The sequence below is a fragment of the Pristiophorus japonicus genome, chromosome 15 (genome assembly GCF_044704955.1).
Source record: "Pristiophorus japonicus isolate sPriJap1 chromosome 15, sPriJap1.hap1, whole genome shotgun sequence".
Classification (NCBI taxonomy): domain Eukaryota; kingdom Metazoa; phylum Chordata; class Chondrichthyes; family Pristiophoridae; genus Pristiophorus; species Pristiophorus japonicus.
The window spans coordinates 23,528,021-23,544,638 of NC_091991.1; the positions used below are offsets into that span (position 1 = coordinate 23,528,021).

At 41.3% G+C, this 16,618-nt stretch overlaps 1 protein-coding gene across 6 annotated transcripts in view; it reads right to left on the reverse strand.

The window, feature by feature from the left end:
• LOC139280645 (E3 ubiquitin-protein ligase Mdm2-like) overlaps window positions 1-16,618 on the reverse strand; it is a 111,624-nt gene that overhangs the window by 86,546 nt on the left and 8,460 nt on the right. For all 6 annotated transcript variants that reach the window (XM_070900232.1, XM_070900231.1, XM_070900228.1 and 3 more), the window contains exons 5-10: window positions 13,819-13,868; window positions 9,900-9,967; window positions 9,427-9,517; window positions 6,051-6,211; window positions 3,213-3,341; window positions 3,053-3,136 (exon numbers count right to left, since the gene is read on the reverse strand). In XM_070900232.1, the coding sequence (XP_070756333.1) occupies window positions 3,053-3,136; window positions 3,213-3,341; window positions 6,051-6,211; window positions 9,427-9,517; window positions 9,900-9,967; window positions 13,819-13,868 (583 nt within the window). The remainder of the gene's footprint in view (window positions 1-3,052; window positions 3,137-3,212; window positions 3,342-6,050; window positions 6,212-9,426; window positions 9,518-9,899; window positions 9,968-13,818; window positions 13,869-16,618) is intronic.

Genomic DNA, 16,618 nt, shown 5'->3' on the forward strand with positions numbered 1-16,618 from the left:
ACTTTGTCCTTCTGTTTTTCCTACCAAAGTGGGTAACTTCACATTCATCCACATTATACTGCATCTGCCATGTGTTTGCCCACTCACTCAACCTATTCTAAATCGCCTTGCAGCATCTTTGCATCCTTCTCACAATCCCACCTAGTTTTGTGTCATCAGCAAACTTGGAAATATTACATTTGGTTAGAACATAAGAACATAAGAATTAGGAACAGGAGTAGGCCATCTAGCCCCACGGAGCCTGCTCTGCCATTCACTAAGATCATGGCTGATCTGGCCGTGGACTCAGCTCCACTTACCCGCCCACTCCCCATAACTCTTAATTCCCTTATTGGTTAAAAATCTATCTGTGATTTGAATACATTCAATGAGCTAGCCTCAACTGCTTCCTTGGGCAGAGAATTCCACAGATTCACAACCCTCTGGGAGAAGAAATTCCTTCTCAACTCGGTTTTAAATTGGCTCCCCCGTATTTTGAGGCTGTGCCCCCTAGTTCTAGTCTCCCCGACCAGTGGAAACAACCTCTCTGCCTCGATCTTGTCTATCCCTTTCATTATTTTAAATGTTTCGAAAAGATCATCCCTCATCCTTCGGAACTCCAACGAGTAAAGACCCAGTCTACTCAATCTATCATCATAAGGTAACCCCCTCATCTCCGGAATCAGCCTAGTGAATCGTCTCTGTAGCCCCTCCAAAGCTAGTATATCCTTCCTTAAGTAAGGTGAGCAAAACTGCACGCAGTACTCCAGGTGTGGCCTCACCAATACCCTGTACAGTTGCAGCAGGACATTCCTGCTTTTGTACTCCATCCCTCTCGCAATGAAGGCCAACATTCCATTCGCCTTCCCGATTACCTGCTGCACCTGCAAACTAACCTTTTGGGATTCATGCACAAGGACCCCCAGGTCCCTCTGCACCGCAGCATGTTGTAATTTCTCCCCATTCAAATAATATTCCCTTTTACTGTTTTCTCCCCCCCCCCACCCCCAAGGTGGATGACCTCACATTTTCCGACATTGTATTCCATCTGACAAACCTTAGCCCATTCGCTTAACCTATCTAAATCGCTTTGCAGCCTCGCTGTGTCCGCTACACAACCCACTTTCGCACTAATCTTTGTGTCATCTGCAAATTTTGTTATACTACACTCTGTCCCCTCTTCAAGGTCATCTATGTATATTGTAAACAGTTGTGGTCCCAGCACCTATCCCTGTGGCACACCACTAACCACCGATTTCCAACCCGAAAAGGACCCATTTATCCCGACTCTCTGCTTTCTGTTCGCCAGCCAATTCTCTATCCATGCTAATACATTTCCTCTGACTCCGCGTACCTTTATCTTCTGCAGTAACCCTTTTGTGTGGCACCTTATCGAATGCCTTTTGGAAATCTAAATACACCACATCCATCGGTACACCTCTATCCACCATGCTCGTTATATCCTCAAAAAATTACAGTAAATTAGTTACACATGATTTCCCCTTCATGAATCCATGTTGCGTCTGCTTGATTGCACTATTCCTATCTAGATGTCCTGCTATTTTTTCCTTAATGATAGCTTCAAGCATTTTCCCCACTACAGATGTTAAACTAACCGGCCTATAGTTACCTGCCTTTTGTCTGCCCCCTTTTTTTTTTTAAACAGAGGCGTTACTTTAGCTGATTTCCAATCCGCTGGTACCTCCCCAGAGTCCAGAGAATTTTGGTAGATTATAACGAATGCATCTGTTATAACTTCCGCCATCTCTTTTAATACCCTGGGAAGCATTTCATCAGGACCAGGGGACTTGTCTACCTTGAGTCCCAGTAGCCTGTCCAGCACTACTCCCCTAGTGATAGTGATTGTCTCAAGGTCCTCCCTTCCCACATTCCCGTGACCAGCAATTTTTGTGTCTTCCACTGTGACGACCGAAGCAAAATAATTGTTTAAGGTCTCAGCCATTTCCACATTTCCCATTATTAAATTCCCCTTCTCATCTTCTAAGGGACCAACATTTACTTTAGTCACTCTTTTCCGTTTTATATATCGGTAAAAGCTTTTACTATCTGTTTTTATATTTTGTGCAAGTTTACTTTCGTAATCTATCTTTCCTTTCTTTATTGCTTTCTTAGTCATTCTTTGCTGTCGTTTAAAATTTTCCCAATCTTCTAGTTTCCCACTAACCTTGGCCACCTTATATGCATTGGTTTTTAATTTGATACTCTCCTTTATTTCCTTGGTTATCCACGGCTGGTTATCCCTTCTCTAACCGCCCTTCTTTTTCCACTGGTTCCCTCATCCAAATTATTTGTATATATTGTGAATAGCTGGGGCCCCAAGCTCTGATCCTTGTGGTACCCCACTAATCACTGCCCGCCACCCCAAAAAAGACCCGTTTATTCCTACTCTGACATGAAACAGTTAACCAATTTTCAATCCTATGTGCTTTAATTTTGCACACTAACTTCTTATGTGGGACTTTATCAAAGGCCTTCTGAAAATCAAAATACACTACATCCATTGGTTCTCCCTTATCTATTCTAATTAGTTACATCCTCAAAAAACTCCAGTAGGTTGTGATGCAGTAGACTGACCATGGCAGTAGGAATGCAAGTTAACCATTGCTATTTAGCTGGTGATCTTGGCTGCATTGCAGTACGTAGAATGTAGGAAGTAAGAGAAAAAAAAGTTGTCTCTGGGTTACTCCTGCATGCCGAGCATACTTGGGAGCAAGCGACTTATCCACATTGTCACAGGTGGTATACTGCCCAGATAGTTCAGTAAGAAAAAAGTTACTCAATTTGGAAAGAAAACATTTCGCCGTTGTTCACCACCGCTCAATGACGCAGCTGTGATTAAACCTCAGCATGTGGGTAGCTGTGAGCAGTCTCTGTTCAGTAACCGGTTAAATCATTGTGCTCCTGCTGGGGTTTTCAGAAAAAAAAGGAATTGGGGCTGGCAGTTAGGTGGATGTGGGAAGGAGGAAGAGGAACATGACCAATGTAAAGAAAGTAATACTGCAATATAAAATTACCAGCTCACCCCACCCCTCCAAAAAACATGCAAACTTACAGCTGCAGATATTTCTGGATCAATGTCTTCAATAAAGGTGCCCTCATCACTGTCAGAAGCTTCATAAATGGCAACTTCATAAACCTGCAAGAAAGCTACTCTTAGTATCTTTCATTTTCTATACAGTTTGAAATCAACAAATTTGTTGTTTGAAGCTTGCCTCTTCGTCACTTAGGTCTTGTGAATCCTCACTGAAATCACTATAATCATCAGAGTGAATTGACTCGACCTCAAACTCAACGCTGAACTTATCACTGGAGTCTTCACCTTCTGCACCAACATTAAGGTCCTACAAAAGAAAAGCAGACAAGCTAGTGTCAACAACAACAGAAAAAATGATGCAAAATAGATCAGGATTCACGAAGGATAGCATAATCTGGCTGCTTGGAAGTAAACACATAGATCATCTCTCTCACACACACAGTATTGAGTGCTCGGCTAGGTTTCAAGTGAAATCCAAAATATATGACATTTTAATTAATGCAGTTTAATCTCAATTTAATTTTAGTTAAATTTTCTTGTATTAAAAAAGGTCCTCCTCAGCAAGAAATTACAACATTTCATCATGACTTCCATTAATCCACCCAATTTTTGATAAAATGTTTTTTTTTAATTATGTAAGGATTCATTGTGTTTTGGCTTATTTTGATTCTGAATCACTAAAAATAAAAAAAAGTTAGTGTTTCATGTATTTAATAAGACTTCATTCGCAGCAAAATTATATTCCCAACACCAAAAGACTGCCTGCAATTTTACAACTTCTGATGACTTTTAAAAATCTCAAGTTTTGGGCTTCCTGAAATGAAGCTTGCAGAGATGTTAAATGAAACATGTCATGGGCAAAAAAAAGACCCCTGACGCTCTTTGTGGCACTGTGCTCCTCTTCTGTCACATGCTTCTCTGTCCTGAATGAGGTGACTTTATGTTGGGTATGGTTCCAAAAGCAATGGCAGTCATCTGATATCTTGCACAAGTGCCCATTCTTCATGTAGAATAAGGAGTGGCAGGCTATTTAACTCCAAGGCATCACAACCTAGCCTAATCCTATTTTCAGTTGACACCCATAGATACGCGTTTTTGTCAGCAGGAATTATTGGTTAGCAACCAGGACTGGGAAACCTGGCTGATTTTCCTCGCACTCTGTCTTTGAGATTAATTGTAGTGCCCCAACTAAAATCAATCAAAGAGACAGCATTTCTGCCATTCAACCATCTTGCTTGCTTTGTTTACTACATTAGAATCATAGAATGCTTACTGCACAGAAGGCCATTCGGCCCATCAAGCCCATGCCGGCTCTCTGCAAGAGCACCTCAGCTAGTCCCAATTCTTCGCCCTTTCCCTGTAGCCCTGCAATTTTTTCTCTTTCAGATTCTTATCAAACTCTTTTTGAAAGCAGTGATAGAGAGTCTGCCCTCACCATCCTTTCAGGTAGTGCATTCCAGATCCTAACCATTCGCTGTGTAAAAAAGTTTTTTTCTTGTATTGCTTTTGGTTCTTTTGCCAATCACCTTAAATCTGTGTCCCCTGGATTGTGACCCTTCCGCCAATGGGAATAGTTTTTCTCTCCCGACTCTGTCCAGACCACATGATTTTGAACACCTCTATCAAGTCTCCTCACAATTTTCTCTGCATCCTTGAGGAACACCACTGTATACCTTCCTCCGATCAGAAAGACTGTTCACATTACAGTAGTGCCACTACTTCAAAAGTACTTGAATGGTTGTAAAGAGTTTTGGGACATCCAGAGATCATGAAAAACGCTATATTACTGCATTTCTTTGACAATCATTTGCCTACAGTTGTCACTAATGTCTCCAATTATGGAGCAGGATTAAATACAAAACAGAACTAGGAGTGGATAATAGCAAACAAAAAAAAGTGTAAAAAAATAAAATTGTAATTTAAGAAAAAAGATTTCACCACGTCATCGGAGACAAGACTAGAATATAAATATAGCACATGACTGGCTTTGGTGTACAACACAAGATTCTCTAACAAAGTACTTTCCCTTCCTGTATTCCATAGACAAGAATTAGAATCTAAGGCATCATTAGTGGATGAATATTGTGAACCATTTTTGCAAGCATCCTCAATTCCTCAGCGTTTAGAACAGGTCATGCACGACAGGAAGTTTTGTAATGCAACTGGCACCAATTGTGCATTACCCAACTGAAGAATCTTGAGCAGAATAGGACACTCCTGAATCTCAAGACTATTAACTAAGAAGGAACAGAGCAAGCACACCACGAGCTAATGTAGATCTCACCAAATACATCATGTTCTAAAACTAAAAGTGAACACTACTGACGCAAAACCAAAAAAAGCTACAAAACAAGTCACATAAATCACAAACAAGCTTTAAACATAACAATGGAAGAAAACATAAGTTTCTCCAATAACAAGCAGTCTTTCATATAATTGCCAAACTAATGTCATTGACAAAATAAAATCAGATGTAAAATCAAAACAAGGTCTTGTGTTTTTTTTTTGGGGGGGGGGGGAGGGGGGTCGGGGAGAGAGAAAGAGAAACAAGCTTGCACCAATTGTGCATTACCCAACTGAAGAATCTTTTGTGAGGAAGAAAAAGGTTTTCATCAGGAAGTATGTGAAGGTTCAAGAACTGCACAAGATGAAAAACTGACAAATTCAAACAGCAGGGGGAGCGAAGCTAACAGTGAAAAAACAGACTATGTTGACAATGCTCACCAAGGCAGTCAGCATCTGTAGAAATTAACATTTTGAATGCAGACCCTTCTTCAAATCACTTGTGTTTGAAAGAACCAGAACATTAACTTGCCTGTTCCCTTCTCAGGTGTACATTTTCATAATTTTCAGTTTTGGTTTCATATTTCCAGCATTTTGCTTTTTAGTCTTATTTTGTGCACTCTACCAATTTAAGTACAGTACTAACTAAATCAAATATAGATTTGCTTTCATACAGGGAAAAAAAAAATGTAATGTTGATCTTAATACTGTAGATGTTTGATGTTTTACAAACCAGATGACTAGGAGAATCTGATGATTCGCTGTTTCCATGTTCACGACGCAACTTGCTTATCAGGCATAAAGACAGATCATCCCAATGGAGAGAAATGCTATCTGATCGATGTCGTTTTCGACGTCTGGTGTAAAACCCCTCATCAGATGAAACGTCATTATCTAAAATACAAAGCTCACATCAGTTTTTAAGAAAAAGAGCAACTCCAACAACGGCCCAGTGGGCAAGTTCACTGTATGGAGCGATACTATGCATGCCTTGCCAGATCATCAATTCTATTGTTAAGAGTAACAGTTCTGTGCATCAAATATAACATACTAAACCTAACTGCAATTAGTAACACTAAAATAAGTCAAACACAACTGTGTCAATAAATGAGCCTTTCTGCTCCATATTCCAAGTTATATATTCCTGCAGAATCCTAAACCTAAGCAGGGTATAAGCTTTTTGTATTCTTTCATCCAACTCAGAAGCAACTTTAATCATAGTTTGGGCAACCGTCACAAAACCCTCAAACTGAAAAAAAAACAGCCCCCCCCCCCCCCCCATTCATTCATGGGATGTGGGGGTCACTGGCAAGGCCAGCATTAATAGCCCATCCCTAATAGCCCTCGAGAAGGTGGTGGTGGCGAGACCTGCAGTCCGTGCGTTGAAGGTACTTCCATGGTGAGTTCCAGGATTTTGACCTAACAACGATGATATATTTCCAAGTCAGACTTGCAGGTGATGGTGTTCTAGGTGGTAGAAGTTGAGAGTTTGGGAGGTGCTGCCAAAGAAGCCTTGGCGAATTGCTGCAATGCATCTTGTAGATGGTACACACTGCTGCCATGGTGCGCTGGTTATACCTAACCACCAAATGCTTTGATTTTTTTTTTAAAGTCGAACAAAATAGTGCAGCATCCCTGAAAGAGCACATGTATAAAATCAACCATGAACTATAACTGACAATTTTGATGGCATGTAGTTTCTTCTACTTATCACTAGACATTTCAGAATATTTTAATCAGGAAGCATCAGCTGGACAGGGCACATAGCTTTCTTGTGTGGCAGACTTTTTCAAGTGTAGGGCATTGTAGATAACCTCAATCTGGGCATCAGAGCCCCAATCTGCACATCAGGTCCTTCCATATCAACCTCATGGCTTACATGAAAGAAAAGGTTTGCACTTAATTACTGTCCAGATGATACCTGGCCAAAGAATGATGATGATGTATGCCAGGAGCAATTAAACAGGATTGTACAGTAATCAGCATTGCCTGCATTATCTGAAGAAGTAGCACGGAGAGGATTTTGCCTCAATGACTGCTGATCCACTGAAAAACCTCCCAACAGCAGAGCAACATCTTGGCCTGGATGCTTCATTTGTTTGCTTTTCCTTGGTTGCCACCTTAATCTTCAAGAGAAGTACTCCATCCAGCTTTGACACAATTAAAAAGTGCGCAGAAGAACAATGGCCAGGCACAGTGCCTCACATGGTACCTTACAGAAGATATAATGGTTCCCAAGTTTGGGCCATATTTTATGGATTCCAAAAGAAATGCAGTTATCTTTGCCTTCCTCAGGATACTGAAATGTTCATTTGAAGCCAGGCCAAGGGACTGCATTGACTCAAGTCAATAACTTGCCTTCATGCAAGGTGCACCTCTGCTTTTACTGTACTGTGACTTTTCAGGCCCAAAAGGCACCCTCCTTTGATGCACTTGCTGCAACAGGGCCTCCAACATGAGCACCAAAAGTAACAGTGCTGCCCAGGTACAAAAAGTGACCAAAAAGGTTAATGAAATGTTGGCTTTTATTTCAAGAGGGTTGGAATTCAAAAGTAAGAGAGATAATGCTCCATTGTACAGAGTATTGGTCAGACCCCTCCTGGAATACTGCGTTCAGTTTTGGTCACTGAACCTCAGTAAAGATATATTGGCTGTGGAGTGGGTACAGCACAGATTAACCAGAATGTTATCACATTTTAAAGGGTTTATTATATAACAGGATGCACAAATATGGTTCATAGTCCCTTGAGTTTAGAAGGTTGAGGGGTGATTAGATAGGGAATTAGATAGGGTAGATATAGGAGAAGCTATTCCCTCTGGTGGGAGAAAATAATCTTAAAATGACATCCAAGCCATTTAGGAGTGAAATCAGAAGCACCTTCTCACACAAAAGGTAGTGTAAATCTGGAACTCTTCTTCCCCTACCCACATCCTACAATCCCAAAAGGACTGTGGATGCTGGGTCCATTGAAATGTTAAAGACCTAAATTGATAGATTTTTTGTTAGGTAAGGGCCTTAAGAGATATCGGCTGATAAAGGGAGTTAAAGTACGCATCAGCCATGTTCTAACTGAATGGCAGGGCAGGCTAAAGGGGCTGAATGGCCTACTCCTGTTCCTATGTTCCCATGTTCTTATGTGCCTTAACTGTGCCAACTATTAGTCAGCTTTTCTGACACCACTATGATTTCCCTTTTAATGGTGCGTACTGCTCGTAAGATTTTCTGTTCCCCAGTCAAGTGTACTAAAGACAAGCTCACTAAGCCATCTCAAGCCCATTTTTTGTTGGACTTGTAAAGTGTTTACTTAATAAAAATACCCAGCATAATGCATTGAATAGCAATAAGGGTGGATTGAACTACGCCTGATTTAGGATGCTAAAAGAGAAAACACAGCACAGCTTGACTGCCTGCATTTCGGTCTCCATTTTCAAGTGCTGCTTTCAGAGTGTAGAACCATGCACTGGACCCCAATGTCCCATGCCACAGAGTAGGACGGCAGCAAAGGTTGTGAAGGAGAAGGACTATGCCATTAAAGAAATCTAATTACAATTTTTGAACTAGGCTTTTCACAGCTGCTTAGACATTGTGGGATGATCAGGATTTAAATTTGCATTGATCTGAAATCGGAAGCACTAAATACATGTACAATTTATTCCACTGTGTATACAATGTATGTGCACCACATTTGATGTTGAATTCATCATTTGGCACAATCTTGTGTTAAATTCTTTACCAATGTTGTTACCACTCACCATTTAGTCCAAGCTGGAATATGGTTTCAGAGGCACTCTATGCCCTCCTGTATCTTATCTAAATGTCCATTATTCATGCACAAGCTTGGCTTGCTACCATTTGTAGGTCATTCAAGTGTATGCAAGATGGGGCCACGGGAGTGGGAGAAGGAGGACCTCACACTTCAATCTAATCCTGTCTTGATCAGATATCAATACATGCACTGGATAGAGATCAAGAGTGAGAACCCAGGACAATTAAGCTAACTGCAATTCCCTCATCAGCACTGCTGCGAAGTCAGCTAACCCCGCACAGACCACAGATCCAAGTAGTCCACGGATCTGTTTTACATACAGATAGCCACCATAGTACTTACCAGAGTCACTGTAGTTGGATCTTCTACCTGGGGCAGGAGAATAGGAAACATTGCATGATGTGCATGCATTCCCATCATTTGACCTTCCTGTCTAAAAATAAGGTAGAACAAACATTACTTAGTGGCACTGAGCAAGACAAAATGGTAGAATACAATGCTGAACTTAATGGCAAGTTAAACATGTCAGAGTTCAAACACAAAGTTTAAATTAGAAATCACTGTTCTGGTAAAATTCACAATGGAAAATACGACAATGCAAAAGAAGTGCACAAAAAAGGCATCAGGTCTTGCGAACTATGCTGCAATCAAGCCATTTACTTTACTTCAGGGCGAAAAGTTACTGCTCGTCCTCAAAAGGGCTTAATTTACACAAATGCACAAAAACTGCATCACAATCAATTTACATTACATCAAAAGTATACTGCTAATGGGAAAATGTGCCCAGAGCTTTCAACAAGTCAAGAAAATCTTACCACGAGACAATCTTCACCCGCAAGCTGGTTGGTAATCTCCTTTCCAAGATTGAGATCATTTATAGAATCTACATCACACAGAAAACCTTCTCAACATGTGCTTGCAATTGTTAAAATCGAAGAATTCTTTACAAAGGGTAATTTAGTGAATTATGGAGTAGATCAGAACTTTTAAAATGATGGGAAACTTGAGAGTTAATTCAAGTTTCCATAACATTACCATGCTGTAATACAAAGACAATATGACAATAGATAGATGGGAAACTTTTAGGGATAGCATGAACATGTGCAAGTTTCCAATGGAAGGAAAGAGAAAAACTGGAAATGAGTGTGACTCAAGGAGGTCCAGAATAGAGGCACACAGCTTGAACATAATTGGTGGGATTATCAAGACGAGACATTTTGGAGTCTAGACACTAGAGGATCTGTAACACAAGGTAGGATCGGACTTTATTGATATGGTTCTCCCCCTCCCTCAATATATAATGGGAAATCGACATTCTGGAGAAGAATGAAAAGACTTACTATAATAGCTCATCACATCTCAAAAATGCTTCAATTAATTGCTTTTAGTACATTGTTGCTATGTAGGTAGCTATGTAGATAAGCACAGCAGCAAGATCCCACGAACAACAGTGAAATAAACGATCAGTTAATCTGTTTAGTGGTGTTAAGTGAGGAACAAATGTCGGTCAGAAGATAGGCAAACCTCTCTGCTCTGAATAGCATGATAGAATATTTTAACGTCCACCCAAAAAATGTAGGAACATTTAAGACAGGACCTTGATTTAACATCTAATGGTTGGTAGAATCCTGTGATTTAGAAGTGACTGTACTACGAACTAATCCAAATTGAAATAAACCAAAAAGATCTTTCCCTTTGGAAGAGGTGGCAACTGTACAATCAAGAAAAACAGTGGAAGAAAGACTTGCATTTATATAGCGCCTTTCACAACCTGGACAGCTCAAAGCGCTTTACAGCCAATGAAGTACTTTTGAACTTTAGTCACTGTTGTAATGTAGGAAACACAGCAGCCAATTTGCACACAGCAATGTGATAATGATCAGATAATCTGTTTCAGTGATGTTGATTGAGGGATAGATAAATATTGGCCAGGACACTGGGGATAACTCCCGTGCTCTTCTTCAAAATAGTGCCATGGGATCTTTTACATCCACCTGAGAGCAGATGGGACCTCGGTTTAACGTTTCTTTTGAAAGACAGCATCTTTGACAGTGCAGCACTCCCTCAGCACTGCACTGGAGCATCAGCCTAGATTTTTGCACCCAAGTGGGACTTGAACCCACAACCTTCTGACTCAGAGGCAAGAGTGCTACCCACTGAGCCACTACTGACAAAGAAGATTCATAGAACAAGGTGCAGATCCTAGAAAGACAGGAAGACAGCATGTGAGCATTTAAATCAAATTGTGTTAAGCAGCTGTGACAGTGGTTTGCAGAAGGCATAAACAGTGGCTCCCGATATTTCAGATCGATTGCACCTTCTGATGTAATGGGAAGGCTTTTGCAAGAAACAGCAAAATGGCAAGTATGATGGAATCAAAATGTAATGCCAGATCTGACAGAGAAGAGGGGAGTATAAATCTTGCATGAACACTTGTTACTTCACTGGTATGGCTGAAGGGTCAAAAGAGTGAATAAGAATTCCAATTGGGTTATGTATGGTAGCATAATGGTTATGTTACTGGACTAGTAATCCAGAGTCCTGGACTCATGGTCCAGAGACACAAGCTCAAATCCCACCATGGCAACTGTGGAATTTAAATGCAATTAAAAAATAGTGACCATGAAACTACCGGATTGTTGTAAAAACCCATCTGGTTCACTAATGCCCTTATGGGAAGAAAATCTGCCATCCTTACCTGGTCTGGCCTATATATTACTCCAGACACACAGCAATGTGGTCGACTCTTAACTGCCCTCGGAAGTGGCCTAGCAAGCCACTCAGTTGTATTCAAGGTGGCGGCTCACCACCTTTGAGGGCAATTAGGGATGGGTAATAAATGCTGGCCTTGCCGACGACATTCACATTTCGTGAATGAATATTTTAAAAATGCATCGTACCAAACAAGTTCAGATTACAAAGCAACACTTTTTTCAAGATAATCCATAAGACAGTTAGGAGATGCAACAGGAGAAAAAGGGTAAAGAGCAACTTTGGTCTTTTTTCAATGACAACAAAGCCTGAATGCAGGTCAAGCAAGCATGTGACTGATAAAATGTGAATGCATTCAGCTCTCCTAAGAACGCAATGGAAGTCATCTACATGCGAGTCAAGGATAAACCTTTAGCCAAAATAGGGAACTGCAGTTTAAGCCCACACCATTCTGCCTGGTGGGGAAGTCATCCTCTCTGTGTGTATTCCTTTTTGCCAAAGCCTCTCACAAGGACTTGCATTAAATAGTTGGTAGTTAGTAAGCCTGGCACATCGCAATGGACCATGAACACCAAGGTACCTAGCATGATGCAAGATGACCTATGTAGGGCCTTTCATCACACTAATGGATTAAGTCTATTATGTCACTGATAAAAAAGCTCAGACTTCAACAGCTGCTGATCATTACCTAGAGGCTGAGTACAAGAACAAATACTCAAATCCATGGATCAGCGTCCAGCACAATTAAGCTGCACAGGCTGTGACTAAAACATTGCACACCCAAATGGTGGCAACACCAATCAATGTAATACGACATGTCCATGCTGTGACCATGGGCGATTGCAGCATTTTATAATGAATTGTACAGTTACTAATTGTGCCACTTGTAAGGAGCACCAGGTATTTTTTCTCCTTTCCAGTTATGGCACTTCTTTAAATGACCATTAGGGACTACCTTTCTTGTTGGGGTGGATATTGGGGGAAAGAGTGTCTTTTGGGGTTGAAGAGTCTCTATGAAGACATGCTGGTGATAAAGATTGAATCAGAGTTAATACTATACTCAGTAATAGTTAGATGAAGTCCTTACTACTCGGGGGATCAAGGGGTATGGCGAGAAAGCAGGAAGGGGGTACTGAAGTTGCATGTTCAGCCATGAACTCATTGAATGGCGGTGCAGGCTAGAAGGGCTGAATGGCCTGCTCCTGCACCTATTTTCTATGTAATCATATCCGATACCAGGTAGATCTCCAGTACTGCAGCACGTGGAATCTGGAGGAAGAGACATGTCCCTGAAGGTTGGAGTTCTTTCAACTCTGCTCCAGATAATAATGTAAGCCAATGCCCTAACAGGTAGCATGGTCCTATCTGGACAAAGAGTGGAAAATGTAATGTTCTGGTAAGCAGCAGTTTCAGCTGGACCACCGTCACCCCCCCCCCACTAAGTCATTAAACAAGACACTGAAGACGACTGTGCACACCATTCACTAGGCATCCAAGCTGCTAAGAATTCACAGCAGATGCATCTTCAAATGGATTTGAAAAAGAAAGCACTTGGAGGGGGCAATATTTTTTTCTGGCTACTCATTTTCCAAACAGCCTTTCTTGTGGTTCAATTGTTATTTCAGCAGGTAGGAATAGAGGCACAGGCACTGACCCAACTTCTAATTCAGGGAAGCACAAACCATTTGCTCTATACCTACGCATAAGATTTGTAACTGAAATGCATGCAGATCAAATTTGTTATGTTGCCAGTTGTGCCTCAACATACTATGCAACCAGAATGATTATTGGCTGTAAATATTCCCAAAGGACAGATATCTACTTCAAGAAACAATGCACTATATTCAATGTGAAATTGGTTATAAAAACTAAAGTAATTCAGTGAGGAACTTACATTTTGTTCCGGTGACCATAAATTAAACAGATTTCTCCTGAATTTCCCCCTCCCAAACCTTTTCCTTAAAGTAATACAATACATCAAGTAGCTAATGCAGAAACATTAATGCAATTAAAATTACATACCTTCATGGTTCACAGATGTCAAATTTTTTGAGAGCATTGCATATAATGTCCTATGAAATATAGAATTAAATGTTATTGTAGATTGTGTGTTAAGCCCAAAATTAAACGATCTGCAGTATAAATGATAAATTGAGACTAACCAGCTTTTGGACTAACTTTACATTAACTTTTCACTATGCTGTTCCGAAGCAGAAGCTGTTCTCTGTATTAGATATTATGGCAATACTGCTGATACCAATTCTAGGTCCTGTCTGATGCTAGTTTTATTCTGGGGGTGGACTATATGCCACTCGCTGCAGGAGGGAATTGCTGATTTGGCAAAAATTGATGGACCAGGAATTACTGTCCACATCACATCCTAAAGTGAAGCAACAAGAGCTAGAACCAGCAATAAGGAGGGAGAATGTCTCTGAACTGGGGTGAAGAAGGAAAAAAGATACAGAGGGTTAAGAGCACAAATTTGTGTCTGTAATGTGGGAGGGGAAAAAAAACACATGCCTCTAAAAACTTTCGGTTTTCTTTCACCCCTTGTTGACAAATTGGAATGAGAATAGCAATTAAAAGTAGGCCCAGTCTTTCAGGCAAAAAACACTGAATCAATCATTAATGAGATTATTCAGGAGACTGCACTACTAGGTAGAAGCAGCAGGTGGAGTTAATAAGGTGCATCAGCGAGGCTTACCTGGATAGCACGTTTCAGGAGGTGGTTACCCCGCAACTTAAAGGCGTGCAGGTGGATGGGAAGTTGGTGACCCCCCCCCCCCCCGCCGCTTTCAAATCAATATTCAATTCTGAGTATCGGTAAGGACAATGCTGCCTCTGGGGAGTGCAGCCAGAGCCAATTCCAAGGCACCACAGGTGGCTCAGCTGCACAGGGGGGAGGGACGAAGAACAAAAAAGCCCTAGTGATAGGGGATTCTATAGTTAGGGGAACAGACAGGCGTTTCTGCAGCCGTAGAAGTGACTCCCGAATGGTTTTGTGCCTCCCTGGTGCCAGGGTCAAGGATGTCACAGAGCGGATGCAGGGCATCCTGGGGGGGGGGGGGGGGGGAAGGGAAGGCAAACAGCTAGAGATAGTGGTCCATATCGGGACCAACGACATGGGTAAAATGAGGGATGAGGTCCTACAGGAAGAATTTAGGGAGCTAGGAAGAAAATTAAAGGGTAGGACCTCAAAAAGGTAGTAATCTCCAGGTTACTACCGGTGCCACGTGCTAATGAGTACAAGAATAGAAGAATAGAGATGATGAACACATGGCTGGAAAATTGGTGTAGGAGGGAGGGCTTTAAATTCTTGACGCATTGGGACTGCTTCTGGGAGAGATGGGACCTGTACAAATCGGACTGGTTGCACCTCAACAGCGCCGGAACCAATATCCTCGCGGGGAGTTTTGCTAGTGCTGTTGGGGAGAGTTTAAACTAGCTTGGCAGGGGGATGGTAACCCGAGAACGAATTCAAAAGGGAAAGAATTAAAAGCAGAAGTTGGATAGCAAGAATCTAGAAAGCGAATCTGTAAGACAGAGGAAACAGGGCTTAGTATGTAGTAAGCAAGGAGGTCTTCCTGTGCTGAATGGTATATACTTTAATGCAAGGAGTATAGCGAATAAGGCGGATAAGCCAAGAGCACAGGTAGACACTTGGGAGTATGACATTATAGCTATTACAGAAACATGGCTGAAAGAGGGGCAGGTTTGGCAGATTAATATTCCTGCCTACAGGATGTTTAGATAAGATAGAGGGGGTAAAAAAAGGTGGGGGGGGGGCGGAAGAATTAAAAAAAAGGGGGGCGTGTGGTTGTGGTACTGATTGAAGAAACTATTACAGCGGTGAGGAGGGATGATATGTTAGAGGGATCATCAATTGAGGCCATATGGGTCGAATTGAAAAATAAAATAGGGGCGATCACACTGCTGGGAGTGCATTATAGACCCCCAAATAGTGGGAGAGTATAGAGGAACAAATATGTAGGCAAATTGCTGTGAAGTCTAAAAACCATAGGGTAGTAATAATAGGGGATTTTAACTATCCAGATATTGATTGGGACAAATTTAGCGTGAAGGGTATCGAGAGTGCGGAATTATTGAAATGCATTCAAGAGAACTTTTTTAGTCAGTATGTAGCAAGTTCAACACGAGAGGGGGCAGTCTTGGATTTAGTTTTGGGGAATGAAGCTGGGCAGGTTGAAGGGGTATTAGTGGGGAGTATTTGGGTGCCAGTGACCATAATTCAGTCAGATTCAAGTTGGTCATGGATAAGGACAAGAATAGGCCTGGAATAAAAGTTCCGAATTGGGGAAAAGCTAATTTTGCTAAGTTAAGGAATGATTTGGCCATAGTGGACTGGAAACAGCCACTTGTGGGTAAATCTGTGTCGGAACAGTGGGAGGCATTCAAGGAGGAGATGCGAAAGGTTCAGGCCAAACAAAAAGGCTGGAAAAAATAATTCTGGAGCCCCCTGGATGTCTAGGGACTTACAGGGGAGGATTAAGAAAAAAAGGGATGCTTATGTCACATATCAACGGCTAAATACTTTAGAATCTTTAGAGGAATATAGAAAGTTAAGAGGCAAAATTAAAAAGGATATTAGGAATGCTAAGAGAGAGCACGAGAAATTCTTGGCCAGTAAAATTAAGGAAAACCCGAAGATGTTCTATATATTAAGAGTTTGTTAAGAGGGTAACTAAGGAAAGGGTAGGGCCTATTAGAGACCACAAGGGTAATCTTTGTGTGGAGGCGGAAGATGTTGGTAGGGTTCTTAACGAATACTTTGCATCTGTTTTCACAAAGGAAAGAGGTCATG